Genomic DNA, 14,990 nt, shown 5'->3' on the forward strand with positions numbered 1-14,990 from the left:
GGTAAGGTAAATGTTACTTCTGTCATTCTGTCACCTACTGAAATTTTTCTTATGTTACTTTGTACAGAAGATGAGCTTACCTAATAATCCTCTTATTCAGTTAGAAAAAATTATTTTATCTTTTTGTGCAGTAGTCCACAGTGACTTATCCTCAATCTATTTCTCTCTGAACTTTGGTGAGAAAGATGAAAATGAGATAACAGAAATGATGTTGAGAGTGACAAATTACTCACATGTATTTGATGATTAAAGGTTTACCCGGTGTTTTTCTCACAACAACCCAATGAGCAGATACAGCCTTTTCAGAGAGTTGGCTATGAAAAGTAGGAGAGAAATTGAAAGACCTTGTGGCACATGACCTAATAGGTTTCACTGGATTGATACTGTAACCATTGATGATTATCTCATCCTTTGAGTTTGTATCTCTGGGTAGTTGTATAATTAGTAGTGTGTTGCACAACATATCTTCTTCCTGACATGCTCATGAAAATAAGAATCAAAGGCAGTTTTGAAGGCTAACTGCTTCCTTTTTGTGTTTCCTTCTTTTTGATGATTTCTCATTCTGAAAATTTCGTTCATTAAAATAAATCCTAGTCCGAAATCCAAGAACTTACATAGTCAGGAGACCTAAAAATGAATGAATGAATGAATGAATGAAGCTTAAAAATATGCTCTCAATTTCCTTTTCATTGGTTTTTTAATGAAGCTGAATTTGTGGAGTGAATGAATGAATAAGCATGTATTAAATTTATTATTATTATTATCTTACTATGCGCTAAGTACTGGGGATACATATAAATACTAAAGCCCTTAGGGAGCTTATACTCTAATGGAGCAAACAACACATGTGGAATGTGGTTTCTAGTGAGCAGCATTTTGATCTGGAAAGTTACAGAGATGATGTGTGGAGTCTTAGAGGAGTAGATTGGCACAGGCTTATCCCTTTCAAGAGAAATGGTAAGGTTGATTTGATCACAGTTCCAGAACTAGAAAGGGTAGGGTAAGGCAAGGCAGCTGGTGAGATGACGACTGAGAATTAGTAAGTGACATCTAACTGAGTTGGGGCTTTCCTGAAATAGCGTTCCCAGACAGGCAATCACAGTCAGGAAATCAGTTCCCTAGGGTTTTTCCAAGGTCTCTTTGCTGGTGTGAGTGGAGTAGGTGAAGAGACTGTAGCTGAGGTGGTATGGGTCAGCTCTGTTGTGTGGACTGGGTCCACTACAAATGTATGTTCTCTGATCTCATCTTGTCCCTCACTGTAGCAAGGCAAACATTCTGTTATTCCCTAATTGCTTTGCCATCCATTCTCCAAAGTGACTGTTCTAAACATTCACAACACCCCTTGCTGCTGCCACCTTTTCAGTTGAGGATTTTGCCTCATACTTCAACAATATGTAGACTGTAGAGAGCTACCCCTTCTCCCCTCCTCCTCATCTCACATCATAGCATTTGTCTCCCATTATCTCCTCCTCCACTCTGGTCTTGAATGAAGAGGTGGCCTTTCTCCTTGCTAAGGCAACCCCTCCTATGTAACCCTTCGATCCCCTCCTCCTTGCAGCTGCTCACACTATAATTCCAACATTCATCTTCAGTCTTCTCCCTACCTACTGTCTACCTGTAAACATACCCATGTCTCCATATTCTTAAAAAAACAAACAAACCTACGACACAACCCTCACTCAATCTAGCATCCCTACTCTCACTATCTACTATTCTGTATTTCCCTTGAAAAAGCCATCTATACTTTGTTCCTCCACTTCCTATCATCTTGTTGTCTTCTAACCTGTGTGGCCTCCCGCCTCCCAATCCCCGTCTCCTTGGAAGGTTCTTCAGTGGTGTCACTCTCACTAATAGTGGGCTCTATCTGCAAGGCTCTGTACTGGGCCTGCTTTATTTGCTCTGTATTATCTCACTTTGTAATCTTATCAGTTCCCCTGGATTTGTTGATCACTTCTATGCAGATGATTCCAAGGTCTGTCTATCCAGATGCCTGGGTTCTCTCCTGAGCTGCTGTCAAACATCAGCAATTACTTCTTGGACATCTTCAACTGGATGTCCCAAAACTCAACATGACCAAAACAGAGCTTATTATCTTTTGCCACAAAATCATCTTCTCTTCCTAAGTTCGCTATTACTGTTGAAGGCACCCACCATCCTCCTACTTACCCAGTCTCAACCTCAGTGTCATCCTCTACCCCTCACTCTCTTTATCCAGGCCATTACAAAATCTTATCATTTCTTCCTTCACAACATATACAGCCCCCTTCTCTCCACTCCCACTCCAGGCTGTCACCCATACTGCTGTGATAACCTTCTAACTATCTAAGTGCCTTCTCTCTGAGACTACCCACAATTTATCCTTTATATATCCTGTTTGTACATAGTTATTTGCATGTTGTCTTCTCCATTAGACTGTGAGATTCTTGAGAGCAGGGACTAGTTTATGCCTTTCTTGCTACCCTAAGAACGTAGCATAGTGCTTGGTATATAGTAGCTATTTAATAAATGTCTAGTTCATTGACTGACTAACTGGCTTCCCACCTTGTCTTTTACTCACTCCAATTTATCTTTCATTTAACTGGCAAGATGATTTTTATAAAGTGTAGATAACTGAAAAAACGTGGAAGGAATCTGTGTAAATTTTGCAAACTAATAAAATTAATCTCTCCCATTCCTCATATATTTCCTTTTCTGTCCCATTCTCTGCCAATAGCTGTGACATTCTAAAAATCCTTCCTTGGTTCTACCTGCAGATAATGGTACTTGGACCCAGCTGTGGCTTGTTTCTGATTATCACGAACATGGTTCCTTGTTTGATTACCTTAACCGGTATACAGTGACTATCGAAGGCATGATTAAGCTGGCCTTGTCTGCTGCTAGTGGGTTGGCACACCTGCACATGGAGATTGTAGGTACCCAGGGTAAGTGGCCACAACCAAGGAAGAAAGAAGTTAGGTAGTCCTTGAAAGGACTGTGTCTTCTGATTGTTGTCCCTAACTTAGAGTTGTACACGGCTAAGTAAGTAAGCATCATCTGCCAAAAGAACTAATCTTGCTTCTCATTAAACTGGACTGTATGAGCCTTATACCTAGTATGAAGTCGGCTAAGTTTGATCTTCTTTTTACTTTTGTTCAGACTTGCCCTCAGATAACCAAACAGATTAGTTATTTAGTTACCTATCATTAGGTAGTAAGATTTTGTGATCTGTCGGCAAGTATTTATTGAATGGTCTCATGTGTAATCCTCTAAGAAGCCTATTAAAGGTAGGAACATCTAATGATGTAGATGAGACTGATGAACTTGCAATCAGTAGAGATATCCATGAAGTAATTATTTAAATGTGTCAAGGGGGAAAGCTAGGTCAGGAATATGTTGGTAGGTTGGATACTGCTAATCTAAGAATACTTGCTAAAGAAGGTAAACACAGACCTTGAGCTATGATGCCATATTATACCCTAAACTTGCCAAAAAGTCCTAGTCTTTTGTAGACTGGTTGGTGTCTTCTCTTATGGCTCAGTTGATAATTAGGGAGATAGCCATCGCCAGCCTTGATAATGGACAAATCTATAGAATTTAAGAATTGGAAGGGTCACGTAGTCCAAACCTTACCAGAAAAAAGCATGAGTTATCTGTTAGGTCTTGGTCCCGTCCTCCTTGGCATGTACATGCCAGAGAACTGCCTCTTGGCCTGATCAGGTAGAAGAATATAACCAACAGTGCTGGCTTTGTCCTGTTAAGAGATCTTGTTTTCTTTGCCAGGGAAGCCTGGAATTGCACATAGAGACTTGAAATCAAAGAACATCTTGGTGAAGAAAAATGGAATGTGTGCAATTGCTGACCTGGGCCTTGCTGTCCGTCATGATTCGAGTACTGATACTATTGACATTGCCCCAAATCAAAGGGTGGGGACCAAGAGGTATGGAGAAAAACATGGTTTTAGACTTAATAAACAGTATGCATTGACTGGTCCCCTCTGTGAAGAGCTTCATCAGAGCAAGAGAAATGAAACATAGAGAAGGATGTGGGTCCTGCCCTTGGAAAATCTAAAATCTAGTTGAGAAGACAGGATTCACATGTAGGGGGGAAAGACATGCTATATACAACAAAAATATGTATAAATTAAGCAAATTCAACATAAATAACCTTTAGAAGCTACGAAACTCTAGTCAGTGTTACCATGTTACCTAAGTTGAAAAGGTTCTTTGTATCTCTCTTTCCTGTTGACAAATGTATGGGGGGAGTGGTGCTAAGTATCTGTGGTATAAAAATGAAATGTATCAATAATTTTTTTTTCAAAGACAGTGTCAGTTGTCCAGCTGCACAGTACTATATATCTGAATATAAGAGGGCAGTTCAGACAGAAGTAGCAGCATGAGCAAAGGCATGGAAGTTTAGAAAGCTCAGGGCTCGGGATGCAGCAGGTAGTATAATGTGGCTTTTATTTTATTTCATGCCAATTCTTCCTTCTCCTACGGTCCTACCCTAAATCATTGCACTAGACATTGTGTCTGCCTACTAGTGCCCACATCAGTGTTTTCACAGTCTGGGGCCTGAGATCTAACATTCTCTACACTGGGAGGGGCAGCTTAATAAAAGCTTCCAAAAGTCCATGATGGAAAGACCAAATTTAAATCCAAAATATATTGGTGTTAAAAAAATTCAGAAATTGATTATTATTCATAGCCTTTATAATCCTGCGAAATGGAGATGATAATTATCATATCCTTCCCTCCATTATCCAAAGGGTCCTTGAAAAGTACTTTCATTTAGGGGTATTCAGAATGCACTCCATCTTGGGGTCAGGGGAGGGATGAGATGGGGAGAAAATTTGGAACTCAAAATCTCATGGAAGTAAATGTTGAAAACTAAAAATAAGTTAATTTAAAAATTTTTTAAAAAGGAGAAGAAGTGATAACTTGGGATAACTATGATGATGTGAGAAACAGAAGACATCAATAAAAATTTAATGAAATGGTAAAAAAAACATAGAAAAGTACCTTCATTTGAAAAGAAAAATCATCTAATTGCCTGTGTTACCGAGTAGAGGAGTATATTAGCTATCTTCTTCCAGAAACCACCATATTCTTTTCCCATTACCATTTCAGATACATGGCCCCTGAAGTACTGGATGAAACCATCAACATGAAACACTTTGATTCCTTCAAATGTGCTGATATTTATGCCTTAGGGTTGGTGTATTGGGAGATTGCCCGAAGATGCAATTCAGGAGGTACCATCTCCTTTTGGTTTCTTTCTCCAAAATTCCAAAACTCTTAGTTCAGCTGTAGTTGATGATATCTGACTGCTCCCTTTAACACCTTTCTTTTCAGTATGTGTGATTTGGGGGTGAGAATCATGCTTCCAGCTCTCACCAAAGGGATAAGATTCTTGTATCCAGGGTTCTCTAGCAGACTTTGTTAACTTCCTATCACAATTCTCTTTTTAGGTCATATACAGCATTGTCTTTATTAGGCCACAGCTACCTGTGGAATTTAGGGATTGTTCTGTGTGAGTGTAACATAGTATTATTTTAGAGATCTTCCCTGGATCCCTAGGTCTTCAAGCAGTGGATATTGAGAATCTCAATGCCATTCAGCTCTGACATAAGGAGACTGAAAAGGTTAAGCTAAAGAATGATGAAAGAAACTGAGAAGTCTTCTCTGCCCTAAGATATCCAGCCCCTTTCCCTATACCCTCTCTTCTTACGGACTCTCAGAAGAAGCCTCTCCTCACTTGTGTTCTGCATCTTTAAGCTTTCATATTCTGGGTATAATGAGGCCTGGTAATCATAAGTCACAAATGATTTTGATATTTCCAGAACAACAGTGGGTTAGACAAGTACACTGGTGAAGATTTTATAAAGATAATTATTAGAACATTCTTTACAAGTTATTACCTTTATCCTTCTATGCAAAAGTATGGCACTGTGTAAAAGCTACTTATTTATTTTGTCATATACTGGCTTCATCTGTAAGACTAGGCTAAGGATATACCTAAAATAGTATATGTTTTGAGATAATACCACCTTATAATTATATATTGCTTCAAGGTTTACAAAATACTTTGTTTTAAAAGCAGTCCTATGAGGTATGCAGTACCAGTATGATTCCCATTTTACACATGAAGAAATTGAGTTTCAGAGAGGTGACCCAGAGTCAAGTAGTATTAGAATCAAACTTGTGTATCCTGAGAATCAGGACCAGTTCTCTTTTCATTCTGTCACCCTGCCTCTAATTTCTTAGTGAAGGCCCTAGATGCTTAGAGTATAAGCTTCATATGATCCAAGTGCTTCCCGTAGACTTGTATCCCCTCCCTAGCTTAATACATCACCTTGTTGGATTACTTTGTTATTGTTTTCCTAGAAAATTCCTTAAATTGTCACATCAATTTTTGAGGAAATGTCAGTCTGCTTTCTTGCTGACCACTCAGGTAAATCTCTCCTTCTGCCCAGGGATCCATGAGGAATATCAGCTGCCATATTATGATCTTGTGCCCTCGGACCCTTCCATCGAGGAAATGCGGAAGGTGGTGTGTGACCAAAAGCTGCGACCCAACGTTCCCAACTGGTGGCAGAGTTATGAGGTACGGAGCTGTGCTGCTCCCTTTTGTCTTGTCTGCCAGCTTCCTTCACTTGAGGATAAGGGGTCTCTAACTTATGAAACCAAATTGCCACGAGGTATGGTGGTTAGTTGATCAATCGGTGCAGTGTACTGAGCATTCCGTGAGCATAAAACCGCTGAGTCTGGTTACTGGAGAGAGTGAAGCAGAGAGACATCAAAGAGAAGGAGACGTAGTTCCCTGCTCTTGGAGAGTTTGAAATCTAAAAGGGAATTGACATAGAACAGAGGCAGTCAGTCAGCAAACATTTATTAAATGCCTCCTATGTGTCAGCAATGTGCTAAGCATTGGGAATACAAATAAAGGCAAAACAACAGTCGCTGCTCCAGTGAGCTCACATTCTAAATAACTAGGTACACAAAAGATTACACAGAAGAGATGGAAGGCACTAGGAGAGGGGAAAGCACTAGTAGTTGGGAGGACGAGGAAAGGCCTCCTGTGAAAGGTGGGGCTTAAAGTCTAGTCTTGAAGAAAGCTGAGGAAACCAAAAGGGAGCAATGAAGAGGCAGGACGTTCTTGTCACTGGGGATGGTAGTGCCAAGACCTGGACAGCCAGTATAGCTGAATCACAGAGTACATGGAGAGGAGGAAGGTAGAAAAAGCCTGGAAAGCTAGGAACAGGCCAGGTTATGAAAGGTTTTTAAGGGCCCAAAGCAGGGCAGGGGTGGCATGGCCATACTTAAACTTCAGAAGAATCACCTTGGCAGCTAAGTGGGTGATGGATTAGAGTGAGGTAGGGAAGCCAGTTAGAAGGCTATCACTGCGATACAGGTGATAGGTGATGACAGCCTTAGGGTGACTGTATGGGCAGAGAGAAGATTTTTGCAGTGGATTGGATGTGTGGGGTGAAAGAGAGTGAAGAGTTGATTCTGTAAGCCTGAGTGACTGGGAGAATGGTGGGACCCTCAGTAGGGATGTGGAAATTGGGAAAGAGGAGGGTTTTCTGGGTAAAGACAATGAGTTCTGTTTTGGACATGTTGAATTTAAGATAGCCAATTGGAGATATCCAGGAGGTAATGGTTGTTGTGTGACTGCAGCTCAAGAGAGAAACCAGGCTTCTGGATAGCTAGACCTTGGAATCATCTCCTAGAAGTGATCATTGAATCCATGCGATTACAGAGCAAGATAGTATAGAACAAAAAGAGAAGGTGGCCCGTGCTCTTTGACCCAGAGATCCCGCTGACACATATCCCAAGTAGGTCAAAGACAGAAAATAAAGTTCCATGTAGAAAGCATTTATTAAGCACTTACTGTGTGCCAAACGTTGTGCCAAGTTCTAGGGATACCAGTAAAAAGCGTGACAGTCTGCCCCCAAGGAGCTCACATTCTCATTGGGCAAATTAGCATATAGTCATAAAATTCTTTGTGGTAACAAAGAATTGTCAGTAAAGTAGATACCCATTGAGTGGAGAATGACTGCATAAAGTGTGATACATGAATGTAATGGAATATTACTGTGCCATATGGAATGATGACTATAAAGAATTCAGGAGACAGCTAGGTGGCGCAGTAGATAGAGCACTGGCCCTGGAGTCAGGAGGACCCGAGTTCAAATCCGGCCTCAGACACTTGACACTTAACTAGCTGTGTGACCCTGGGCAAGTCACTTAACCCCATTGCCTAACCAAAAAAAAAGGAATTCAGAAAAACATGGGACAGCTTATGTGGACTAATGCAGAGAGGAGGGAACAGAACCAGGAAAACAGTATATTCAGTGACCATAACAGTGTAAATAAAATCAGCAAAACAAAACTGAAAAATGTGTGATTAGATGACTGAGCTTGGCCCTAGAGAATAGATGAGAAAACAGATCTCCCTCCCTCTTTTGCAGAGGTAAGGGCTAAAGATGGGCAATGCTGAACATACTGCCAGACGCCATTGGTGGATCATTTGGTTCTGCTGAACTGCTTTTTTTCCTGTTATTTTTTGCTAAAAAGAATGGATATCTGGGTAGTGATATGCTGTATTTTGGAAATGGAGGTGATGAAAAACAGTGTATCAACAAGAGATTTTTAATTGGAAATATTTTTTAAAGTTGATTTGCAAAGTGAGTGATGAGGCCCTTACTCCCTGGAGTGTGTGATCATCAATATGACTGGGATACCAAATGGCAGATAAGAGTTCTGGGATCTTCATCGTAAGTGGGAAAATAGTGCTCACATAACCTCATCTCAAAAACTGGGCCACTAATTTAGTACCTATGGTGACCCCCTCCCAGGATTGTTGGAAGATTGAAATAAAGATAAGATATGTAAATCTTAAAATGCTATGTAAGTGGCATCTATTGTTATTATTACCATTTGAGGAAATTCAGGGAATAAATGACCAAATTCAAACAGCATCTCTGTCCATTTTGAGACCAAACCTAAAGGACAGGAATTTTTTACTTTTTTTGTGTCTTGGACCTCTTAAGCAGTCTGGGAAAGCCTGTGGAGGCCTTTCTGGAATGATATTTTTAAATGCATAAAATAAAATATATAGGATTACAAAGGAAACCAATTATGTTGAAATACAGTTATCAAAATATTTTAAAAACAGATTTGCCATATAGTTCACAGACTCCCTAAAAGAGGTTAAAAATCCCTGCTGTAGTAGATGTTTCTGAAGCTAAGAAGCAACTTCAGCTTGGCTACATTACGGACCACGTGTCCCCATTGCATTACTTGGGAAAGCAAATACTTCCCCAATCAGGTAGGGAAAGTCAGGACAACTCCTTCCACCTCTACCACCTCTTATGTACAAGCCACAGGTTCAGTTTAGTTCTGAATAATGCTTTAACATCAGACTCAGTCTAATTTTAAACACAGTTACGTCAATCAGGGTAATTAGCTACAATGTAGAATATACATTGTGAATTTTTAAAATCCTAGGTGACTTCCCCGCCGCTGCTGCCCGCCCGCCCCCCGCCCCCGCCCCCCCGCTAGAATGTTTCTAGGCTGCTGTCTCCTACTTTCTCTTAGATTGTGGTATGGGACTTCAGATTCATTTTAATGTTAGCCTAAGCAAAACAAAATTAGGTGAATCCATTTTTAACTTCATAATATGTAATTCATTCCAAAGCTAAAAAGAAATATGTTTTAGATGATTTGGTATTTTATATCGTTCAGTTTATATATGTAATTACTAGGGGTATGAGAAGGTTCCTATTGAACCTTCAAGGATATACCTCTCCTCAGCTTCAGCCCTAGAGAAGGATCAACTCGAAAGCTGATGGAGACAGCAGCAATAAGGGAAGTCTGCCTCTTACCAAGGCACTGAGGAGGAAATGGTAGTAAGAGGACACGTTTCTCAGGCAGTGACAGTTGTGCATATTTTGTGGTCTCTTTCTCCCCCAGGCATTACGGGTGATGGGAAAGATGATGCGAGAGTGCTGGTATGCCAACGGTGCAGCGCGCCTGACTGCCCTGCGCATCAAGAAGACTCTTTCACAGCTCAGTGTGCAAGAAGATGTGAAGATCTAGTCCTTTCCCTAGCCCGTCCACGTGCAGCTCTGGGCATCCAGAACCACACAGAAACCTGCCATGCTAGAGGGTAACGGAGGCCTACCTCTCGTTTCTGCCCAGCCCTGTGTCCCACGCTAGCCTGGGCCATGGGAGGGAAAGAGCCTGGGAGAGACGCTCTCACCCATTTAGGGTTTGAGACGCATACCTTTTTATGTTCACCTCCTCATGGCGTGGAGACTGACGAGCTATGGTGCAGAGGACTTGATGCCAAGCTTATAGCTTTCTTCCAGTGGAAAGCTAAACCCAGTACCTCTGGTGGTCTGGCTGGGAACTGTTACAGGGACAGCTTGGGACAGGGCCAGGAAAAGCGAAGCTGTGTCGCCATCCCCAAGCTGCTGTAGAGTTCTCTTCTGGAAGCCTGAGCACAGCCCATAGAAATGGCCCAGAGGAACCGAGGTGATGCCTCCTTCGAGGGGCAGCTTTGAGCCAAATGTTCCCCTCCTCCCTTGCACGAACATCTGGAGGAATCATCCACGGAGATGGAAGAGGCTGCCTGTTGTGTTCGTTCCAGCTGCGTGTGCATGTGCGAAGGCGTCTCTCCCCATGCCGGGTCCATGCCATGCCCTTACACGTGTGTGTATGTGTCTCTGTGTGTGTGTTTGTGTGTGGCTGTCTGTCCGTCTGTCGGTACGCACTTAACTGCTTGAGCTTACTGTGCATGTGCAAGTCTGGGTTGCAGTCAGTTGTCTTTCAGTCTCAGTGTGCTGGTGCCTCTTTATTCAGTAGTGAGCAGAGTCTTGTTTCTCCAGGCTTCCCAGGGAGGTCTCTGTCTCTCCATCCCTGGACTAGCCCCCTTCACCAGGTGACCCTCTCTGCCTAGGGCCTCTTCCTTTTTCCCTTACAAGTGACTGCCCTCACTGCACTCCTCCATTTCAGACTTTGGAACCAAAGCTGGCACAGACTGGTCATTTTTGCTTGGTGCCACACAGTTGCCTGTGGGTGGGGAGAAAATTTGAGGTCAAAATATGGGGCAGATGGAGGGTGGGAAGGATTGGGGAGTAGGGGTGAGGGAGGTAGTACTATGGCCAGTGGCAACTGCAGTCTCAGCCAGAGCAGGAATTTTATCTTCCACAGCCCTGAGAATGAGCTGTGAAGTGTAAGGACCCAGAACTTGAGAATCAGATTGGAGTACCCCATCCTTCTTTTGTATCCTAGATCCTGGAAACAGCAGTGTATATTTTTGGTGGCGGCTGGGTTAGTTTTGGGGGTGGGGGGAGGGAAGGGAGGGTACTGCATGGGTTTTGTTTTACTGGATTATTTGATCAAGGTGGAGGACAGATGAGAGATTTGCATCCATTTCAGGGGCCCCTAGTAAAGACAGGAAATAGTTTGACAGGACCCTTTTTATTTAATCTGAGCATAGCATTTAATGAAGTCTAGAAGCAAGGTTGTGGGTGGTGATTTGGCCTGTGTCTCTTCCGTATATAATAACTCTGAAGCCATAACTTTTAACTGGAGTGGTTTGATTTTTTTTGTTGTTGTTGTTATTGGGAGGGTTTGGATTTTAACTTTTTTTAATATTGTTAATTGTTTGTAAAAGAAAAACCTCTCTGTGTGTGATTACCTCTCAATCTATTTGTTTTTAAAGAAATCACTGAAAAAGAGAAACCATCCAATCAAATGCACACAGCTTAATCACACTGGAACTGTTTGTTATGTGTACCTGAGCCTGAGAACTTCCTCCCTGCTTTGGGGTCCAATCCTCTTTCTTTTCAGCATCCCATCCCCATTCCCCCCCCCCCCAGTGGAGTTTCCTGAACTGTGACCAGAGCTCTTCACTGGTCATATGACTGGTTACACCCTCTCTCCTGAGCCAGCAGGCGGACCTTACATGCAGACTGAACAGACTGATTTTGTGGAGTGGCGGCTTTGGGACAGAAACACACTTGGCTTTGAGAGCTTTTGGAGCCAGAGGTTACTGCTCATATTTGAAAGAGTCCTAACCATTGCTGGAATCCTTTAACTTCTCATCCCTCAGATTGGCCAAAAGCCAGTCAGCAGCATGTGTTAGGTGCCCAGTGCCCCCTTTCTACAGCACCCTGTATGCCATGGGAGACCACAGAGCAAATTGAAGACAGCAACCCAGATACCAAAGGTGAGATGTGTGGCCAAGATTAGCTTAGTGATCCAAGCCTCAGGTTGGACCTGGGACCCAGCATCCCAGATTAAATGCCAGCAGGATTACTTTAAGAGTTACCATTCACAGGTCTTCCTTTCATCCCCTTACCCCCAAGGGGAAATCTCTTTGCCTTTGCTGACCAGTAGAATCCCATCCCCTCCCTCCCAGCAGGCCGATGCCAGAACTGGTATGTGTGAGGGAGGTAGATTCTCTCCCCATTAGATCATTAGGGTGACTACCCTAACCCCCTCTTTTTCCTCCCCGTATTTATTTTGTTGTTGTGATACTCCATTTCTTGCGTTATGGAAATTCTCCCTATTCCCTAAACACTTGAGGCCATTTGGCCAAAGACAAATCTTTTAGCACTTAACTTTGTCATTAGCAACATAAGTTTACCCCCCCTTCTGGCCTCCAATTGACCCTCCTCATAGCAAAGCTTTGGGAGCTGGAAGCCAAGGGTAATGATAGGAATTTAAGACTCCTAAGTCCCCATTTATAGCCAGCTAGCCTTCAAGGTCTGTCTGATGCTCTTTCTCCAACCAGTGACATCCAAGTGGATCCTAAAGCACTTAACTAGGTCCCCTGGTCATTTCATTTTTGCTCACCACCCCCAGAGTTAAGCCACCTCAGGGGAAGAATGTGGCAGCTGTTTGGGGCAACCCCACTAAAACACCACCTGAGAATTAGGGAGGGACTGAAGCTGCGTCCTCGGATCAACCAAGGCCAACCTTGATCCTGAGGATCGCCCTGTACCTTTGGATCCTCGATTCACAGACCAAGTTCAAGCCCGTTCTTACATCGCCATCAAGCCCTGGAGCGGCTCCTCGGTACTTGTTTGTTATTTTGTACATTTTATTAGAAAGGACTGTAAAATAGCCACTTAGACACTTTACCTCTTCAGTATGCAAATGTAAATAAATTGTAATATAGGAAATCTTTTGTTTTAATATAAGAACAAGCCTGTCCGATTTCTGCTGTATATTATTAAAATGTTTTATTCACAGGGCTTTTCATTTGCTATCAATCATATGCATGTAGGGTTAAGTAGTGGCTCCAGAATGGACTCTGCTGCCTGCAAAGAACCCGTGTGTTAAGCTTCCACAATCGTTTTTCCCCAGCCCTTTGGTCAGATAGACATTTCTCAAATCATAGCACTTTACTGTTCAGTGTGCAGAGTAAGAAGACACACTAATCCCACACCCAAAGGACCTGCTAATATTGTGGATTGGGCTTACTGACCTTCCTGAAGCCCTTCCATGTAAAGGAGAGAACATTTTGCCCAAGGCAGTGAGCACCACCAGCAAACAGTTGGGCTAAGGAGGAAAGTCAAGCATCGTTTTTCATTGTTTTTCTGTGAGCTGAAACATTTTACAGGCCTTGGGGCAGAAAAGAGGACTTCTGTTCCCATTTGGTTTTTTTCTCCGTGTACCTTCTTTAATGAGAAAGGCATTTCCAAAACGAATTTGTGGGGAGTTGGTGCGGTGGGTAGAGCACTGGCCCTGAAGTCAGGAGGACCCGAGTTCAAATCTGGCCTCAGACCAAACACTTGACACTTACTAGCTGTGTGACCCTGGGCAAGTCACTTAACCCCAAGTGCCTTAAAAAAAAAAATTTGTGGGGAGTTGCCTGGATGCGATCAGTGTATTTGTAGGCTCCTCTTTGGTTGTGAGTGAATGTCATTTCTCCTCTCCATCTGTAGTTTAGAGAGCCTGGAACAGTGAGTCCAGTTGTGGGGTCTGACAAGTTAATATTCTCCCCGCTGGGTGGCCTGCATTAAACATCAGACATTTACCACAGTGAAATCAAACAGCTTCAAGGATGGTAGGCATCCTAGTACACCATAAGGTAAGAGCTCCAAGGGCCAACTCTCTTTACAAATGAGGAAATGGGTCCATAGAACTAGAATTACTTGCCTCCATCACAAAACTAATGAACATCAGCAGACCTGAGACTTATAAATCAGGTCTTCTAATTCCAAGTCAGGTATTGTTCTTAGTTTTAAAAAAAAAAAAAAAGAAAGGGAAAAAACCCAAAACATAATTGTTGTCATTTCCTGATTAAGGCTCCCCCTCTCCCTTGACATATCTGTTACATTCGTATACTTCAGTTCAACCATTTCTTAACTGATGGACACTTCATGTCTTTTTTTTTTTTTGCTACCATAGAAAGTGTTACATGAATTTGTGTGTTATATGTAGGACTAATATATACTCCAGAGTGAGGCTAGTGGGTCAAGGGGTATGAACACTTTGATTCCTTCTCACATGGTTCCAAGTTGTTTTCCAGAATGATTGGACCAACTCACAACTCTTATCAACAGTGTGTTAATGTGGCTCTCTTCTCATATCCTTTCCAGTATTGACTCTTTCTATTTTTCAACATCTCTGCCAGTTTGAATAGGAGGTAGAAATTTGTCTGATTTTGTATTTCTCTCATTAATTTGGAGCATTTTCCCATATGGATGTTGGTCATTTGCATTTCTCAAGTGTTCTTTGCATTATGCTCTGCCACCTCCAAGGAATTTAGAGTCAGAGGACTTAGTTTCCAGTCCCATTTCAGTCACATCCTACCCCTGTATGTGAGTCCTTTACCTCTTGTGGCTTCCCTTTCCTCATCTCCAAAATGAGAGTTGGACTGGATGGTCTTGAACTATGATCTTGCTTCCAGTCCTCTGGGAGACTTACAGGGAAGATTTATTCCTTAAGCCTAATCCTTAGCAAGTCCTTTCATTGATCCAACTTTGTGCTCTT

At 42.3% G+C, this 14,990-nt stretch overlaps 1 protein-coding gene across 2 annotated transcripts in view; it reads left to right on the top strand.

Annotated features, from left to right (window-relative positions):
• ACVR1B (activin A receptor type 1B) overlaps positions 1 to 13,246 on the top strand; it is a 44,322-nt gene extending 31,076 nt beyond the window's left edge. For both annotated transcript variants that reach the window (XM_020966200.2, XM_020966199.2), the window contains 5 exons: positions 2,754 to 2,921; positions 3,760 to 3,916; positions 5,106 to 5,230; positions 6,452 to 6,582; positions 9,954 to 13,246. In XM_020966200.2, the coding sequence (XP_020821859.1) occupies positions 2,754 to 2,921; positions 3,760 to 3,916; positions 5,106 to 5,230; positions 6,452 to 6,582; positions 9,954 to 10,079 (707 nt within the window). In that variant the 3' untranslated portion in view covers positions 10,080 to 13,246. The remainder of the gene's footprint in view (positions 1 to 2,753; positions 2,922 to 3,759; positions 3,917 to 5,105; positions 5,231 to 6,451; positions 6,583 to 9,953) is intronic.
• The last annotated feature ends 1,744 nt before the right edge of the window (positions 13,247 to 14,990 follow it).

This window comes from Phascolarctos cinereus, unplaced genomic scaffold (genome assembly GCF_003287225.1).
Source record: "Phascolarctos cinereus isolate Bilbo 61053 unplaced genomic scaffold, phaCin_HiC Scaffold_1;HRSCAF=81, whole genome shotgun sequence".
Classification (NCBI taxonomy): Eukaryota; Metazoa; Chordata; class Mammalia; order Diprotodontia; family Phascolarctidae; genus Phascolarctos; species Phascolarctos cinereus.